Below are 15,630 nucleotides of genomic sequence, written 5' to 3'. Positions count from 1 at the left end.
TTCTCTTCAGGTTTGTATGACTTTGTTGTAGGGGGTAAAAAAGAGGGAACTTTTAATTGTCTGATTTTCTTTTTTAAGTGAACTATTTTTTAAAGGAAATGAATGTACCTGTGTTAATGTCAAAACCATGTATCTCCAAATTTGGTGAATTTAAATAAACCACGATAATTAGATGTTATTTGAAATGGTCACAATGCTGAAACTTTTTTCTTATGAAAAGTTTTGTATTTTGGAGATACACAGGACAGCGACAATGTTTCCTTTTGATGTGCATGGTTAGTTTGAGGACACAGACAGGATGTAATAAAACTGTCATAAAATAATGACACACACATACTTGTACATGCATACTTGTGAGGACCCTATCATAATGCATTCCCTCGCCATTCCCTTGAAAACAAGTCTTAAACTTCAAACAGTCCTTTGAAGTAGTGAGGACCGCCCCAAATTTCACCACTTTCCAAAATGTCCCCACTTTCTGAGATGTCCTCACTCTGCTGGTTAAAACCTCGGTCCTCACTTTGTAGAAAGTCAGGTACAAACACAAAAACACACAGCGAGCCAAAACCACTTAAAGGTCGTCACATATTAATTTATTTGAAATGAGTTGCAATGCAATGTGGGCACAAAACACTTGTACCGTTACAGTCAATAATATGGTTACAAAACGAACATTTACATAATAAATTAATATACTGCAGTACCACAATGAGACAGTAAACATAAAACCCCAAACTGGGGAATTATATTGCATTAAAAACAAAAAGGAGTTGGTTTAATGTACAAAAAATTTCAGGCATTTACAAAGGCAGCCTCTTTTTCTGTTGCTTCTTTTGTCGTACATACTGTATATAAATATAAATCTCTAAATTGTAGTTACACTGATATGTCTGCGGCGATGGCCTGAGACAAGATCCTCGACTAACTTCCATGCTGGCTGCCATTTCATTATAAGACAAAAAATAGATTGACACAGTTGTTGTCATTTTTCATTGAAGCTTTTGATTGAGGGATGTTTTCTGAAAATGGCTCAAGTGTTTCACTTCCACAAGCCTTCTCATGTATAACTTTGCCCTTTTTCACCAATATTTTAACAGTTTGAAGTAATAACTTTGCTTTGAGTTTTTCGGCATTCAATTGCAACATGCACTCGTCCCTTTAGTGTGATATTTCCATAAACAGAACAATTTAATTGTTATTAAAAATGCTTTTTGCAGAAGCAAAGTGCACGTAGCACAAGCTAGGTTGTGAATGTTTTCAGAGCTGGGAGCAGTAGAAACAAGTTACATATAAATAGTTAAATATAGCGATACAAGCTGTTGTCTTCGTTTATAAAAGAATAAATCGATCCCTCAAATTTGAGCAACCATTTGTGCAATCTACCCCGACTTTCTTTGAACTTTATCACACCCCTTTTCATCTTCCCATGCCCTTTCCTTCTGCAACATGCATGAGAAACATGCTAGAAAAAAATTTAACTAGTAAATCCATTTTTTAAGTCTCACCTTCTCTTACCGTACATATTGTCAATTGATTTTTCAAACGAATCAATGTTTGCCGCTAGATGTTACAACTGCATCTACACTATTAACTGCTACACCAAGCAGATGCTACTGCAGCCGGTGCCATTGAACTGCTGGCTACAACTACTACTATTACTACTAAGCAGAGTCCAGGACTTCTAGCTTTAAAATGTGTTTCAACATATCATCACATAATCAACATCTGTAATGCTAACCTGACTTGACTTCCTAAACCTGCTCGTCCAGGTATTCAGAGAAATTTGTGAAAAGATAAGTGCAGCAAATTGAAGTCTAGCTGATAAAACGTCGCCAGAAACGTGCAAAGACTCAGGAATGTCAGTACCTTTTTTCAGAACAAGATTTTCAAACTACTAACACTGATGATCGTACCTGAGAGCTAGACTAGACCTGATCTGACAGTGTGTGGTGCACCTGTAGTAGCTGGTGATCTGAACGTCAGTGTACCAACCTGCTGATGACGTGGTGGACACGCAGCGTTAGATTGGTGGCACATGGTTTTTTAAAGGGGCGCTCCAGTGATTTAGTATTGCGATAACATAGAGTCGGGAGACTTGCAAGAGACGTGTTAAAAAAAAAAGAATGGTCAAAATCGATGAGGTGGAGGCTGAGATATTCTGACTTTTAGTCCAAAAACACTGGCTCCTACATTTCCCACAATGCATCTCGACAGTGTCTCTTTTAGTTTAACCCATCCCACCTTGTAAACACGCTTTTGAACTCCTTGAAAGCAACTTAAGTTTGTTACACAGGCTTTCTCTTACAAATTTGTCGAAGCTGAGATGACCCAGGTGACATCACTATGACATCATCAGGGTTACTTTCTTTGACAAAGCTCCTCCAGAGCTGCAGAAGACATTATACGACTGTTTTTTAACAGGCTGAGCAGTGCTCCATCTGATCAGTGGAGTGCCCCTTTAATGTTGTTCATATTCTCGTGCTCATGATGACCAATAAGGTAAACGGATGGAACAGGACGCATGACAACAGTTCTTCACGTTGACGTGCTTTTGGCACCACTAGCTTAAGATCCTAAGAGTCATCTAATGCTAATCTAGTGAGACGTACTCTTAAGTACATCCGCCACATATTCCACTACCACATGACCAGATCACTGACAGACGAAAGTGCTACCACAGAATTCACACAACAGTTAAAGGGTTAACAGATAACAGAAGTCTAACTACACAGTTATCAAACCTAATCTTAACAACACTATCTAATGACACGACCAGCTTAGTCATTTTCTACTAATGCAAAAATGTCATACAAGGTATTTGCAGACTCGTGTTATGACGACTTGTGGGGAAGTGATTAAGTTGCCGGGGGTGGCGCTCACTACTCGAGGGGCTCAGAGGTCTATGGACAGCATTTACAAAATTATGTTGCAAAATGGTAAAAGTAGCTACTGGCAAAACTGCAATCTCACTAAAAACAACCCCCTTATCCAAAAATATGCTTTACATGTTTTGTTCATCCAGCTTTAACTTTCAAGACTTTTTCCCTTTTTCAAAAAGTAAGAAGTTCCCCAAAAAACTGTGCAATTTCTCTTAAATCGTATACAAAATATTTCATTTTCACATTCAACTAACAGCTTATATGTAGCATAAACCTAAAACCAACATGCAAAGACAGGTGTGCCTACTATTTGGGATATTTAAATTAAAGGGTTTGCTCTTTAAACATTAGCAGAGTTTTCAACCCCAAGACATAAACAACTAATTAACAAATGCCATTATCGTCACGTTTCCACCCAAAGTACCAGGAAATACTTTTAAAGGACCTATGCGTCATTTTTGTGCGTGACTATACAACAACGATGATGCCATTGAAAGTGACAGCGAGGCGTCATTATTTCCATTTCTCTCTTTCGACGGCATGTTGATATAGCGATGCACAATAAACAAAAAACAAACTGGTTTGCGGCTACAGATTTTCAAAAAATGTCGGAAATGAAATGTTGCAAGTATTCGACAAACCAGAAATGTCAGGCAGTGCAAGCCCCACCAGCAAAGTCCCTGTACTTTTAGAAAGTGCTAACCCCAAGTAGGGACTTTCTGGGGGGTAAAATAATGTCCCTGGCAATTTAATTTAGACCACGGAAACACAATGAGTCTCTCCAAATGTTCCTAGTCCCTGGGAAAAGTCCCTGCGGTGGAAACGTGGCTTATGACAAAGGTCTCCACACAGGAAGAAGAGGGTTAATGCTTGATATCACAACCAGCCTGGCTCTTTGAGATTCACAGATTCTGCCAGGATTTGTTTCCCCCTGTCAGGCATGAGCTACACAGATGCAAATGCATTTGAATTCACAAAGCAGACTTCATCCGTGGACAGCCCATGGAATCAAAGTACACCCTTTCACCCTTTCTCCATTACAGAGCCGCTGGCTAATCGGGAAGTGAGGTGTTTAGACTAATACTGATTACTGGCATCCATAGGCAAGTCATCATGCAGTCAGGATAAACAGGGTTGTAGCACTCAGGCATTAAAAGGTTAAAACATTACAAATGAAAAGAGCTATACAGACTGGAGAGTTATATCTAGGTTAAAATCTTAGGAGAGATAACAGTGGCGGAGTTTAAAAAATGCCACAAGGAAAAAAAAAAAGTCTGTGTTGAAAAATATGGAGGAAGGAAGATTTTGATCTTCTGGATTACCAGAACCCTCTTGTGATGGTGCGATGGGTGGTTCTGGAAACAGGAGGCTCGCCTTTGGCTTTACGTGGGGCAAAGAACTGTGGAGACAAGAGCAGAGCAGAGCAGCTGATGATCAATGCCGCGTTCACGTGAAGGAGAACTGTGAACTATGGAAGAGCGACTACCACAGGGAGAAAATGTGGGGAGAGAACAGAGAAAAAAAGCAGACACGTGAACAGCTGCTACTACAAGCTCGCAGTACAGAGGGGGATCATGTGCATGAGTGTGTTTGTGTGTTTGAGGGGAGGTGTAGTGTAGCCACAAGCACCGCACAGCACGATAGGCACTACAGCGAGAGAGCGAGTGAGGGAAGGCTGCTGCTTTGGGGAGGAAGAAAGTGACACTACGAAGATGTACTGAGAGAGAAAGAGAAAGAGAAAGGGGCGATTGACAGAGCTCAGAAGGCTGAAGGTGGAGAAGAATCTGTGTTAACGTGTCAGTGCCTCACAAACCTCAGTTTCCACTGCTCTCATACCAGAGCTACCCAAAGGACAATGCAGCACAGACGAAAGACAAGGAAGGTACAGGTCAACAGTGAAGGCTGGCAAGAAAAGCATTTATTCATGTTTGTGTTGAGCGCTACTCTTTTCTTCTCTACGGTCAGCTTCCCCTTATAAAAATGGACAAATGAACTTTGCACTTCCTCTTTCAAGCAACAGGGGGCAGGGTGTCTGAATGTCAGGTGGAATGGACACAAACAGCAGTCACCTGGCTGTGACACATGTCTTTAAATAAAAGACTTTGGGACACCATATTGTTATTGAAAATTAATATTCCACTAATATTTTGCATTTACATGCAGCTGTGTACACTCAGATGGGCGTGCCTCAATATGTTGTTCATCACATTAAAATATGGAGAAGTGAAACAGCTTCTTGTGTCAACAATGTCCAGTTTTCCACCAGTGGCGGACAAAAAACCCTCCCTCTTTCATTCCTTTCACCATCTTCCTGAAAAAGTTGGTGTTGCGATACTTTTGCGCAACAACCTGTTGATATATAAATCTTAAAGTTTAAAAGTAGGTGTGTTCCTCCTTCTGACCAGAAATGTTGGCTTCATCTTTGGATCTGTAACCCCAGCCTTGCAAACTGTTTGTGTGTGTTTACCTTTGAGAATGTAGTCTGTTAACAGGGCAGGCACCTTCTCGCTGTCGTCCCTCATGGCATGGAGGACTAGCAGGGAGAGAGCAGCACATCACAGTTTGAAAAGAGAACGTGCAACGAGGCAAAAAGAAAGAATACTGTTGCATAAACCAAAAAGCACTCACTCTTTGTGAGGATCTGGAGGTCTTCGACCGATGGGGTGCCAGACTTCTTCTCATAAGGAATCACTGTGGTCAGGTACTGAAAGACAGAAGACCATGTAAGACACAATGCACAAACAGTGTTACACATGGAGGTGTTTATTATAGCCATATATATTTTTTCATTGGACAGTCTAATCTTAAAACTTAAAGCACTTCAGTGTGCGAGGGTGATAAAATATGAAGTTGACATGAATTTATTATAAGCAAATATTGACTTATGTAACCGGTAGCTGGTTTCAACCTTTCAACCTTTGTTATCACATCAGAATTGTTACTATAAATGCAACTATATAAAAATAAAGTTTACAGAATTCTTTTATATCAACAGAAATGAATGTATATGTGACAATGAAATGCTTTCATTTCAGATGTTGAAACATTTTAAGTTTACGTGAGACGACAGACAATGTTGAAAAATTAAGCATTTTTCAAGAAGTATATTCATATTCAAGCATATTCCTAACCTTGAAAACATACGGGTTAAAATTAAGCACTTTCCAAACTTTCACAACAGCGTTTTCTTGGTATAAAACAAAGGAATAACAAGATGATATCACAGTAAAAGCTGCAAAAGAAGTGATCAAATAAAATTTTAAAAATGGCAAGTGGAGGACAGAAATTAAGTCATTCAGAAAAAGAGACCATTTAAATCAAAGAGAAAAATACAAAAATGACCAAACAAATGACACCAAACGCCAGCTAGCTGTTGAGAAAGAAATAAACATGCGGGTGGTAAAAATAAAAAAATAAAAAATGAAAGAAGGAAGACGGACAAATATCTGCGAAGAAAAAGGAAGTGAGTTGAAAGAAAGAGCAGGGGCACCTGTTTGTCCCCTCCTGTGGTGCCAAAATGTTGACGGAGGCCATTTTGTATGACATTGGAGAGTCCCTCCAGAGTGAGGAGCTACAAGGAGGAAAAAAGAGGAAGGAGGAAAAAAGAGAGCATAGAGAGATGAGGAGGTTTCTACATTAAGAGAAAAGAGGAGAAAGGTTTAGCAGAAAAAACCCTTGATGCTGGTGGAAAAGCAGCTCCCCCGTGCAAACTACCTGTCAAGTCACGCATCATGCATTTCTGATTATATTTCAAACAAGAGCGTGGCTGTGAAAACGTGCGTCTGTCACTGATCCGTCATTATAATCATGCACACAGGGTGCATGTCTTTGTTCTGCTTCCCACACCACATGACTCACAGTGCCTGGTATGTGCGTGCTGTTCGTCCTCTGGCCGTTGGGCCCGGTTGTCGTCGTACTCCTGATTTTCTTCTTCTTCCTCAGCAGCTCGCGGTGCTCCTTCTGCCTGTTCTGCACGTCGATCAGCAGCGAGATGAAGCTGTTCTTCACCTGTTGTTTTTAGATGCACAAAAATCCTTAATTTGTGTTGGTTTATAAGGGTGAAACTGCAGTTTACTTAATTATTTATATATGCACTGCTCTTAGAGAAGTCTATTTTATCTACTGCTAAAAATACACCGTGACTGTGAAGGAAATTACACCGTAGAAATAAAGCTGCTCACGATTCACCGACCTCTGTCTGGCCTATAGAACGCTGTGAGCGCTGCAGTCTGTTCTCACCACACGACAGATGTTCAAATGGTTGTCTTCGAATAACATTTCCTACATTTAAAAGCTTCTTTACGACCAAGCATCACTGCTGAATCCTCTGACTGATTAATGCTGTTAATAATGTGTTCATTTTACCTCCTTTTCATAGTCCAGTTCATCTCGCAGGGCGAGAGCCTGGATCAGCTCTTCGCTGTAGCGGCGAATGGCCGTCTCCACTTCCTCCAGAGTCTCGGTCAGCTCAGACACAGACAGCTGACGCAGCCCTGAAGATAATGTGTAGAAATATTTAGAAGAAGTAAAGTGACATATAGGATATACATGTACTTGTGTGTAAGGGGTTGTGTGAAAACAATTGCTAAAATGACACCCCATTATCTTTTTCCATCAGCATATTTCAATCACAGATCTCTTTTATAATTCTCCTGTTGTATTTTTAGCTCGCTCTCCAACTGTGTTGTTTATTTTTCTTTCTTTTCCTTTTCGGTGAAGCACTTTGTAACCCTTTATAATCATGATTATAATTCTTATTGTATTATGCATTCACCTAAGTGTTAGAATCAGACTCAATCTTGTGTTATAAAGTGCACACAAGCTCGTCTGTAACGTGCCTTAAACATTACAGCTGTATACGATTATGATGCTGATTCAGGAGACATTTCATTGATCTGCATCCTGAGGTATAAAGTCCAAGATCAAAGGTGGAAGCAGTGTAAATACTGTGACAGACGTGTGCAGTCCAGTATGTAAAACACACTAGGTTCTGCAGTTAATATGCAGATATCTGAAACTAAATCTCCTTAAGGTGCTCAGTCTGCACCAGTCTGCCAGTAGAAATTGTGTCCAATCTAAATATATGCTGTTGATTATATAACATGAAGGAACAACGTAATTGCTGCCTGTTTGCATTTGTCACACATTATATAAGAATGCAGCTGCAGTGCAGTGTGTGTAGCTGCTTCTTCATGTGCCAGACTGTGCGACCTCTCACACTTCATTGACTGATTTAAATAACCATCAAATGTCACCAGAGTGTGAAAAAGCACTGCTGTCTCACTTGGGGGTGAACACAATAACTTTAAAAGCTTTCTGTTATTCATTGTCTCTTTGTGGATACTCACGGTCCTCGTAGCTGGTGTTGGAGCCGGAGCGTTTCAGAGCGTGAAGGTCCTGGGAGAGCATGGACAGGTCCGACTGCGAGGGGCTCTCATCGTCCTCTGGGTCTGGAGACTCCTGCATCATCTCCTCAATCTCCTCGATCACCTGAGCATCATAAACAGACGCACACACGTTCAAACGCTGTTTTCTGTATAAAGAGGAAGGTGGTTTGTCATCCGGCTGCTTTTATTGCAGCTGACACACGGCTATTTACAGCTTCAAACTGTCTTTTGGTGGTGTCTGCTCAGATACTGGCTGCCCTGCCTGAGTCCCATGTTAATGGAAAGATCAAAGTCTCTGTTGTCTTGTTTGACAATGAAGCTGTTTTCCCAGGTAGCTATTTTAGTTCTATTTAGATCAGCCCGTTTGTAGTCCACCCCTCTGAAAACTATTTTAGATCATCACAAGATTCAGAAAAACTTCTCAGGGAGAAATATCCTGCCTAGAACCAGACTTTTGAGGCATTATGTGAGATACAGAAAACATTACTGAAACAGGATGGACTTTAGAGCGATTACTTGGCTAAGCTTAGGCTACAAGGAGAGAGAAAAAGAAGCAACATTTTCTTTGGTGCAGCCATGAATTTGCATATTATGTAAGTGTGATGCAGATGTGAAAGGCCCCAAACACAAGACAAACACAGGAAACAGCTTCCAGTGAGATAGCCATCTTCTCTGTGTGTACGAGTGTCTCGATATGACAGGCTGGTACTGATGACACTTTGATTATGTGCATGCAATCGGCAATTGACCAAAATGAGTTAGAAAATATCGGTATATTGTTTACTGGCAAACATCCAGTTTGAAAAGTTACCTGTTCAGCCGTGAAGAGCGGCTCGTCGTTGATGCAGGAGTTGATGATGGAGTGCATGTCCATCTGCTCCCTCAGCTCCTCGTCATCCGACAGATCCAGAGACTGGTTGTCCAACTTCTGTCAGTCGGGGGGGGGAGGAGGGGACAGATTTGGGTGAGAGGGAGAGTCAACTTGGATGAGCCAACAAACAGGTGGTTAAGGAGATTGAGGGCAGCAGAGCATTGGACTCTTCTCCTGCGAGGTGTCATGAACAGTGCACAGCAAGGGGGTGTATCGGAGGTATATGGTTTGGTACAAGTTTGAGATTATTACTTTGTGCTTGAAGTATTACACGAGACAAGTACTGTGTGGGTGTGTGTGGTACCTCAAGCTCGGTGAGGTTGAGGGTGGGCAGGTGTAGGCTCCGAGTGTGCGATGTCTTCCAGTCCACAGCCATCACGTTGCCATAGTTATCAGTCAGAGCGTTCCACACCCTGGAGGAAAGAAATGGAGATGAACGTGATACCATGAGAATAGTGTTATGATTAAAGAACAGGAGACAAGTGAAGAGTTTTCAACCCACAGTAGATCAGACAAACCCTGTTTCCTTCTTCTTTTTACCGTGACACAGCATGACCTGGCAGGGTTTCAGTAAGTCCTGCTGTCTAACCACCCGCTCACCACTTCAGTGTTCCTGCTGCTGCACTCGACGATCTTCACGGCTCTTTAATCGCACGTCATTTGTCCCCAGTTAACATTCCCTGGTGAGAAACACTGACGTATTTGCTGTAGTTCAGCCTTGAACAGCAAATGTCCGCCAACTTTTTAGCAGCCCATATGGGATTAATTCAAGAAGTGTGTTGGTAGCTCGTGGGGGCCTCTTCAAAATTTGCTAGAAACAGTGTCATCGTTACACCAACACACTGTTGAATGTTTATATCACTCTGCAGCATGAAGAAGCTGGCAGAGGACATGTCCCAGCTGAGCAGATGGCAGCGCCCAGTCTGTTAAACAAACAAGTTTACTGTGTAATCCATCTTGTTTAATAACTTGCTGGTTACCAGACTGAGGGGATCGTTGCAAAATATGTGCAGGCAAATGTGGCATCAGCTTAAAAGGTTTTAAAGCACTGCACATTACACTCAACTGGAATTTGCTGCTTTTCTTTATGATAGTAAGTCAAGCCTTCACCTTGAAACATCACCTTGGGAAATCATGATGAGCATTTCTCATTTATAAACTAAATGATTAACCGATTCTCAAATGTTAACCCTATCTGAGACTTAATTAAAAGGTTCAGTGCAGTTTTATAAAAGCTAGATAAAGCTGCCCCTTCATGTTGTCCCCACTGGAAATGACACTAACATCCGGAGGCAGCATCATGCATGTTTTCAAACACTGACAGAAAATCGAGTCTGTGACGAATCTAAAATTCGAGCGCACGTGCCAGTCACTGTGTTTTTATTTCTGGTCCTGACTGCTGCGAGCAGAATGAGGATGGATGCTGTGAACCCATGTGTCACAGTGACTCTGCATCGTCATGCCCTCTCTCTCTCTCTAACACACACTCATGGAGACAAATGTTTATGTAACTCGCATGTTTCCCCCTGAAGTGCCCGTGCACAGCTCGGGGAACGGGGGGCTGAGGGGTTGTTCTATATAGGGCAAAGGCTGGCAGGAAATATTTTTTGGTCCTCGAGCAAAGAAACACTGTCTCGGACACGTGAGCGCCGGCCAGAAAACACCATTAGCTCCGCTTTCACTGAGAGAATTTACATTTTAAGAAAACGAGGCCAGTCGAGATTTCAAGGGACCAATTGTCTTGTTTCTGTTTCGACACAGTGCCAATTTGTCTGCATTACTTGTCTGAATATATTTATGGGGATGTTGTTTATCTTGCTCGCATAATGCACGACTTGGCAACACATTCTGCTGTCTCCATTCTCACTCGCGCCCCAAAACCGCACACATACACACATTTCCTCCTTGTCATCCCCGTTGTTCGTCTCGGCCTCGGTCTTGCTGGAGAACTTGTTAAGCGCCTGGGCACGTCCTGCAAAGTGCAGTCATCCAGAAAAGACTCTCGCTGAGCCTGGCGCTGCTCTTTGGGCTTCACCGGGCTGCTGTCCAATTATTCTGTTCCCTCCATCCTCTCTTTCTTTACCTAAAACAACCATAGACGCTTCTTTCCCTGTCTGACTAGACCTCCTACATCCCCCTAAACATTTAGAGCACCATTAACAGCCAGATGAGCTCTCCACTGCTGTATTCATGACTTTTAGTGTGCGTGTGTGTCTGTGGCAAAGTTGCTGTTAAGTTAAAAACAAGTTAAAACCCAATGTTCAATCTCCAGGGTCTTTTCTAGTCCAGTCACAAGTCCTCAGTTCTCATGTTCAAGTGCCCTGCTGTGACGTAGCCTATTAAAAATGTATCCAACATTAATTAGCTTTAATGTCAGTTAGCTAGCATGCTATTAATTCACTTGCTAGTTCAAATAATTGTAAAGCTGAACTGAGTAGACAATTGACAGAAAAATTAATTAGCAACAATTTTGATGAAGGATTGGTTGGTGAAATGATTTCTCAAGCACTATTACCTGACATGCACCAGTTTAAGAAGTGAAAATGTGCTGCTTTATTTGTCAAAAGTGACAATAAACTGTAGGGCTGCAACAAACGATTATTTGCATTCACATTTATGCAAATAAACTGAATTACTTTTTGGTTTGGGGTGTTGCTTGTACGAAAGCAAGCAATTTGAAGCCTTGGACCCTATTTTTTACAACCTGTTATGACATTTTAGGAATTTAAGAATTGATCCATCAATCGAGAAAATAATCAGCAGCTTCGCCTGTCAGTGCTGCAACTGATGACTATTTTTTTTACTGCAGATGAAACTGCTGAGTATTGTGTCAAATCACGTTTTATCCATTAGTCATTTGGTCTATGAATAGTTATAAAATGGACACAGAGTCTAAGATGGTGTCTTTAGATGTCTGGTTTTATCCGGCTGACGGTCCAAACCCCACTGATAATCAGATTAAAGTGATGGAAAGCAAGGAAAAGATGTATACACAGAGAAAAACAGCAAATGATCACATTTGCAAAGCTGACATCAGAATGTGTTTTGGCATGTTATCTAGATAAATGACAGTTCTAGCAGATTAATTTTCTGATGATCAACTACGAAGCCTGAACACATTTTCAACGTCTATGTCCACATATGGTCTATATTGTTAACCGATTACATATTCATGTGATAATATAGGGCAACACTGTCAGGTCCAAGTTTCAAGTAAAGCAACACCTTTGTGTGGACATATGCATGCATGACTCACTACATCCCTTTTGGTAAAGCAGGGGAAGCTTCATTACATTATGCGATTAGATCTAACAGTGTCACACTGTTGCAACGCTACATGCAGAAGAAGATGGTAAGTGGAGGGTGATTAATGCAGCCTACACAGCTCCGTAGTCACAGTGACATCTGTGCCTGGTGTGGGATTGATGTGACTGGCTGCTGGGAAGTAATAGCATGCTGTCATGTGAATGTGTAGCTGTGGCATCTGAGGGTCTATGAGATAAAAACAACACGCTGAGCACCTCCAACTGAGAAAACAAGGGCTCATGTAAAGGCGGCAAGAACAGATGCCGACAGTGTAACCTTTCATAAAATAAAGATTACATGTATGATATGTGGCATGTTGTGTCTGGCTGCAGTCAAAAGAAACAGCCAGGGTCCTAAAAGTCCAGTCAAAAATGTACTGTAACTACAAAATACAGAGCAGGTGTGCAAGGGTCAACAGCCAATCACTTCATCTCACTGACAGTTTGTGGATCAGTGGATTAAAAGCTAAAGTCAACCAATCCAGCATGAATTAAAGTATTGGTAACGTGGCATGACCCCTCCCCTCTGTCCACACACACACATCAATACAGGCGAGTGATGTTGCCTTCAAGGACCAAACAGTCCAAATATGTTATTTGTAACACTGAAACATACTATAACTGCTTCTGTAGTTGTGAGTGTCGACTTAAAATCATGTCAGCCCATTAATGAAACAGGTGTAACACATTTTATCATAATAAAAAACAGATAAAGTGTATTATCGGAGGCTCATTTGCCGTCTAAACTTTGAACGACACTGATTGCGGATAAGCTAAAGATTCCCCCACATCAACGTTAGGGGCTAGCATGTCGAGGCTAACGCCGCTAGCTAGCTAAGAGATTAAAAGTTAGCGCTAATAAAACCCGCATTAAAATTCACACTCACTCGTCGTCTTTCAAGTAATTGTCCTCTGTGATGGGTTTAATGGGGGCTATGTTCTCCGTCGCGGTGTTGTAGTTTCGGAAGCACACTGTCAGCTTCTCGTCGAAGTCGTGGACGAGGTCCTCCATCGATTTGAAGCTGCAGATCTCCCCGGAGAAACTGTTGTCCAGGTCTGAGAAATCATCTAGGCCCGACGACGAATCGCCCACGTTTGAGTTGAGCTGGTCCAGCTGCTCGGCCGTCGCCGCGGACGGCTTGAATTCGTTAAAGTCCTGCCAGTCCTCGTCGAAGTGGGCTAACGGCGCCGCCATGACTGCCGTGGGAGCTCGGTTGACAGCCAGTTGGACCCCTCGATGGTGCTCTGTTTTCGGCTTCTAGACACTGAACGAGACGGCGAGGCGGAGAGAGAGAGAGGTCGAGGGAGGGGTGGGCGGGGCCACGTGACGTCAGTCCGGACGCCCCTCCCCCTTCAGATGGAGCAAAACAAACCCATGTCAGCTGTGTTTCCATCATGGAGATGATTGTTTATGTGTTGTTTATGTTAGCCTCATACTGTCAGCCAGAGGAGCTGACTGACTAGATATCTGAGCCCAAACAGCCTGCATCTCTGCTGCAATAAAGGCTGCTTACATTTATATTGTAGGTTTCCTTAATTATTGTGTCCTTACAGGGGAAATTCAGACTCAGACTTGTTATATTTATAATATTAATGAGAAACTGAAACAAACTCAGAAATATTTATTTTTTCCATAAGTGAATAAACAAGCTGTTCTCAGAGGAAATTAAGGTCCCCAGAACACTGTTTGAAGCTAGAAAGGTGGCAGGGTCCGCCACAGACAAACAAATTCAGTGAAATTGTGTCATCCTTTAAGGTCAGTTTGTTTGTTCAGTTTATTCAGTCATGAAAACGAAGAGATTTGTTTATTGAGTTTTTTAGGCAAAAAAAATCAATCAATGAAGATTCCTACTTTTAAATGCAATGTTTAATGTCTTTTAATGTTACTTAGATAAAGATAAAGAATAAAAGATAATACAAAAAAATAAAATATAGGCCTATAAAAGATACAATTATGAATCACTTCACGTCAACATTGATTATAATGAAAGAAGTGTTCATAAAATAAATTGATTTTAATAAATATAATAAATTGTTGATAAAACATGATAGAATAAATAATAATAATGTATGTTCTATCCTATATATTATCTTCAAGTTTTATTGAATCCTGTTACTATTCCCTTCATTTTATTCTTATATTTTATTTGCATTCATTTTAATGTTTGTCAAAATGTTTTGTTCTTTTTATGTAGGTTTGGAAATGTACCACCAGGTGGCGCAATGGGTCCTATGTTGCTGATTTATGAAGTCCTACTTTGGTCAAATTAAACATGAAATAAAACATTGTGTGAATTAATATAAACCTTTTTAAAATGTTATTAAATTCCCAAGTTTTATTAATTTCAAGTCATAACCCCGATGGCCTCTTTTCATCACAAATCATTACCTAAGGTTGTCTGCAAAGCAACCAAGTTAAAAACAAAAATGTACTGTTGTATTATTTCACAATTCCACGAGCACTCATGTGCATCTCCTTCCGAACATAACATGTTTTGTAGTGTGTAGAAATGTATGGTCAACAACAAGACTTACTCAAAATAACGTCACTTTATTGGCAATTGTTCTTATTATTCCTAATGGCATTGAAGACAGCCTCTTACCAAATGGTCTGGCTCCAGACATTGCTTTCAAGAAATAAATGACTGAATACAAAGTAGAATTTTGACACAAGTTCAGCCCAGTGTTGTCCACCACAGACCCCTCTACACATGCTTTGCCAAAAGCAGTGCTTCAGGGCCGACCTGGATCCCCCTTCTGTGTTTAACTCCAGGATGAGGGATGAGCTTTTCTGGGGTTCTCTAAAACTTTATTCATGGGGACTTCACAATCTCTTGCCCCGTCAAACTTCCATGGGCCTTTAGTTTTGTTTGTAGTTTTCAAAACCCTGAATGCTTTATTGAAAATATGCATACATAACACTTTTCCTACACAACGATACAAAACAGTACAATCACTTTTGTAAATAACACATTGAACGCAAAGCCACACATCACCCCTTCCCGCCCTCGCCCAAGGAACTTAAAGATGCTACAGTAAGCCCTTAGTCTTCCCCACCCAGCCCCCTACCCACCACCACCACCATCTCTGAGAGAGAAATAAGACATAGTTAAATCAGAAACAACTCCCTTGGTAAACTCAAGACAAAAGAAGAGTAGACACTAGGTTGCATACAGACATAGCATTTG

The 15,630-nt window shown here is 41.2% G+C and overlaps 1 protein-coding gene across 3 annotated transcripts; it reads right to left on the bottom strand.

Annotated features, from left to right (window-relative positions):
- Positions 1–571: 571 nt before the first annotated feature.
- Positions 572–13,726, bottom strand: fez2b (fasciculation and elongation protein zeta 2b). 3 transcript variants are annotated; one of them, XM_084377408.1, is made up of 11 exons: positions 13,330–13,726; positions 9,442–9,550; positions 9,078–9,194; positions 8,228–8,369; positions 7,245–7,372; positions 6,738–6,887; positions 6,370–6,450; positions 5,508–5,583; positions 5,347–5,412; positions 4,693–4,720; positions 572–4,278 (listed from the first exon to the last, which is right to left on the bottom strand). In XM_084377408.1, exons 1-10 carry the CDS (start codon positions 13,635–13,637, stop codon positions 4,710–4,712), a joined length of 1,188 nt encoding a protein of 395 aa, XP_084233534.1. In that variant the 5' UTR covers positions 13,638–13,726; the 3' UTR covers positions 572–4,278; positions 4,693–4,709. The 3 variants fall into 3 exon arrangements, with proteins under 3 accessions (XP_084233534.1, XP_084233533.1, XP_084233535.1); XM_084377407.1 differs by lacking the exon at positions 4,693–4,720; XM_084377409.1 differs by lacking the exons at positions 4,693–4,720; positions 6,370–6,450.
- Between the last annotated feature and the right edge of the window lie 1,904 nt (positions 13,727–15,630).

This window comes from Pagrus pagrus, assembly GCF_965226575.1.
Source record: "Pagrus pagrus genome assembly, chromosome: 16".
Lineage (NCBI taxonomy): Eukaryota > Metazoa > Chordata > Actinopteri > Spariformes > Sparidae > Pagrus > Pagrus pagrus.
This window is presented reverse-complemented; position numbering and strand designations above follow the sequence as displayed.

What these genes read in the sequence shown, in the direction of transcription:
- fez2b (XM_084377407.1), bottom strand. Translation starts at nt 13,637, where the DNA reads ATGGCGGCGCCGTTAGCCCACTTCGACGAGGACTGGCAGGACTTTAAC. An exon ending in AACTGGACTATGAAAAGGAG is followed by an intron (nt 6,888 to 7,244) that starts GTAAAATGAACA and finishes TAAAAACAACAG; the next exon opens with GTGAAGAACAGCTTCATCTC. An exon ending in CCTCCAGATCCTCACAAAGA is followed by an intron (nt 5,413 to 5,507) that starts GTGAGTGCTTTT and finishes TCTCCCTGCTAG; the next exon opens with TCCTCCATGCCATGAGGGAC.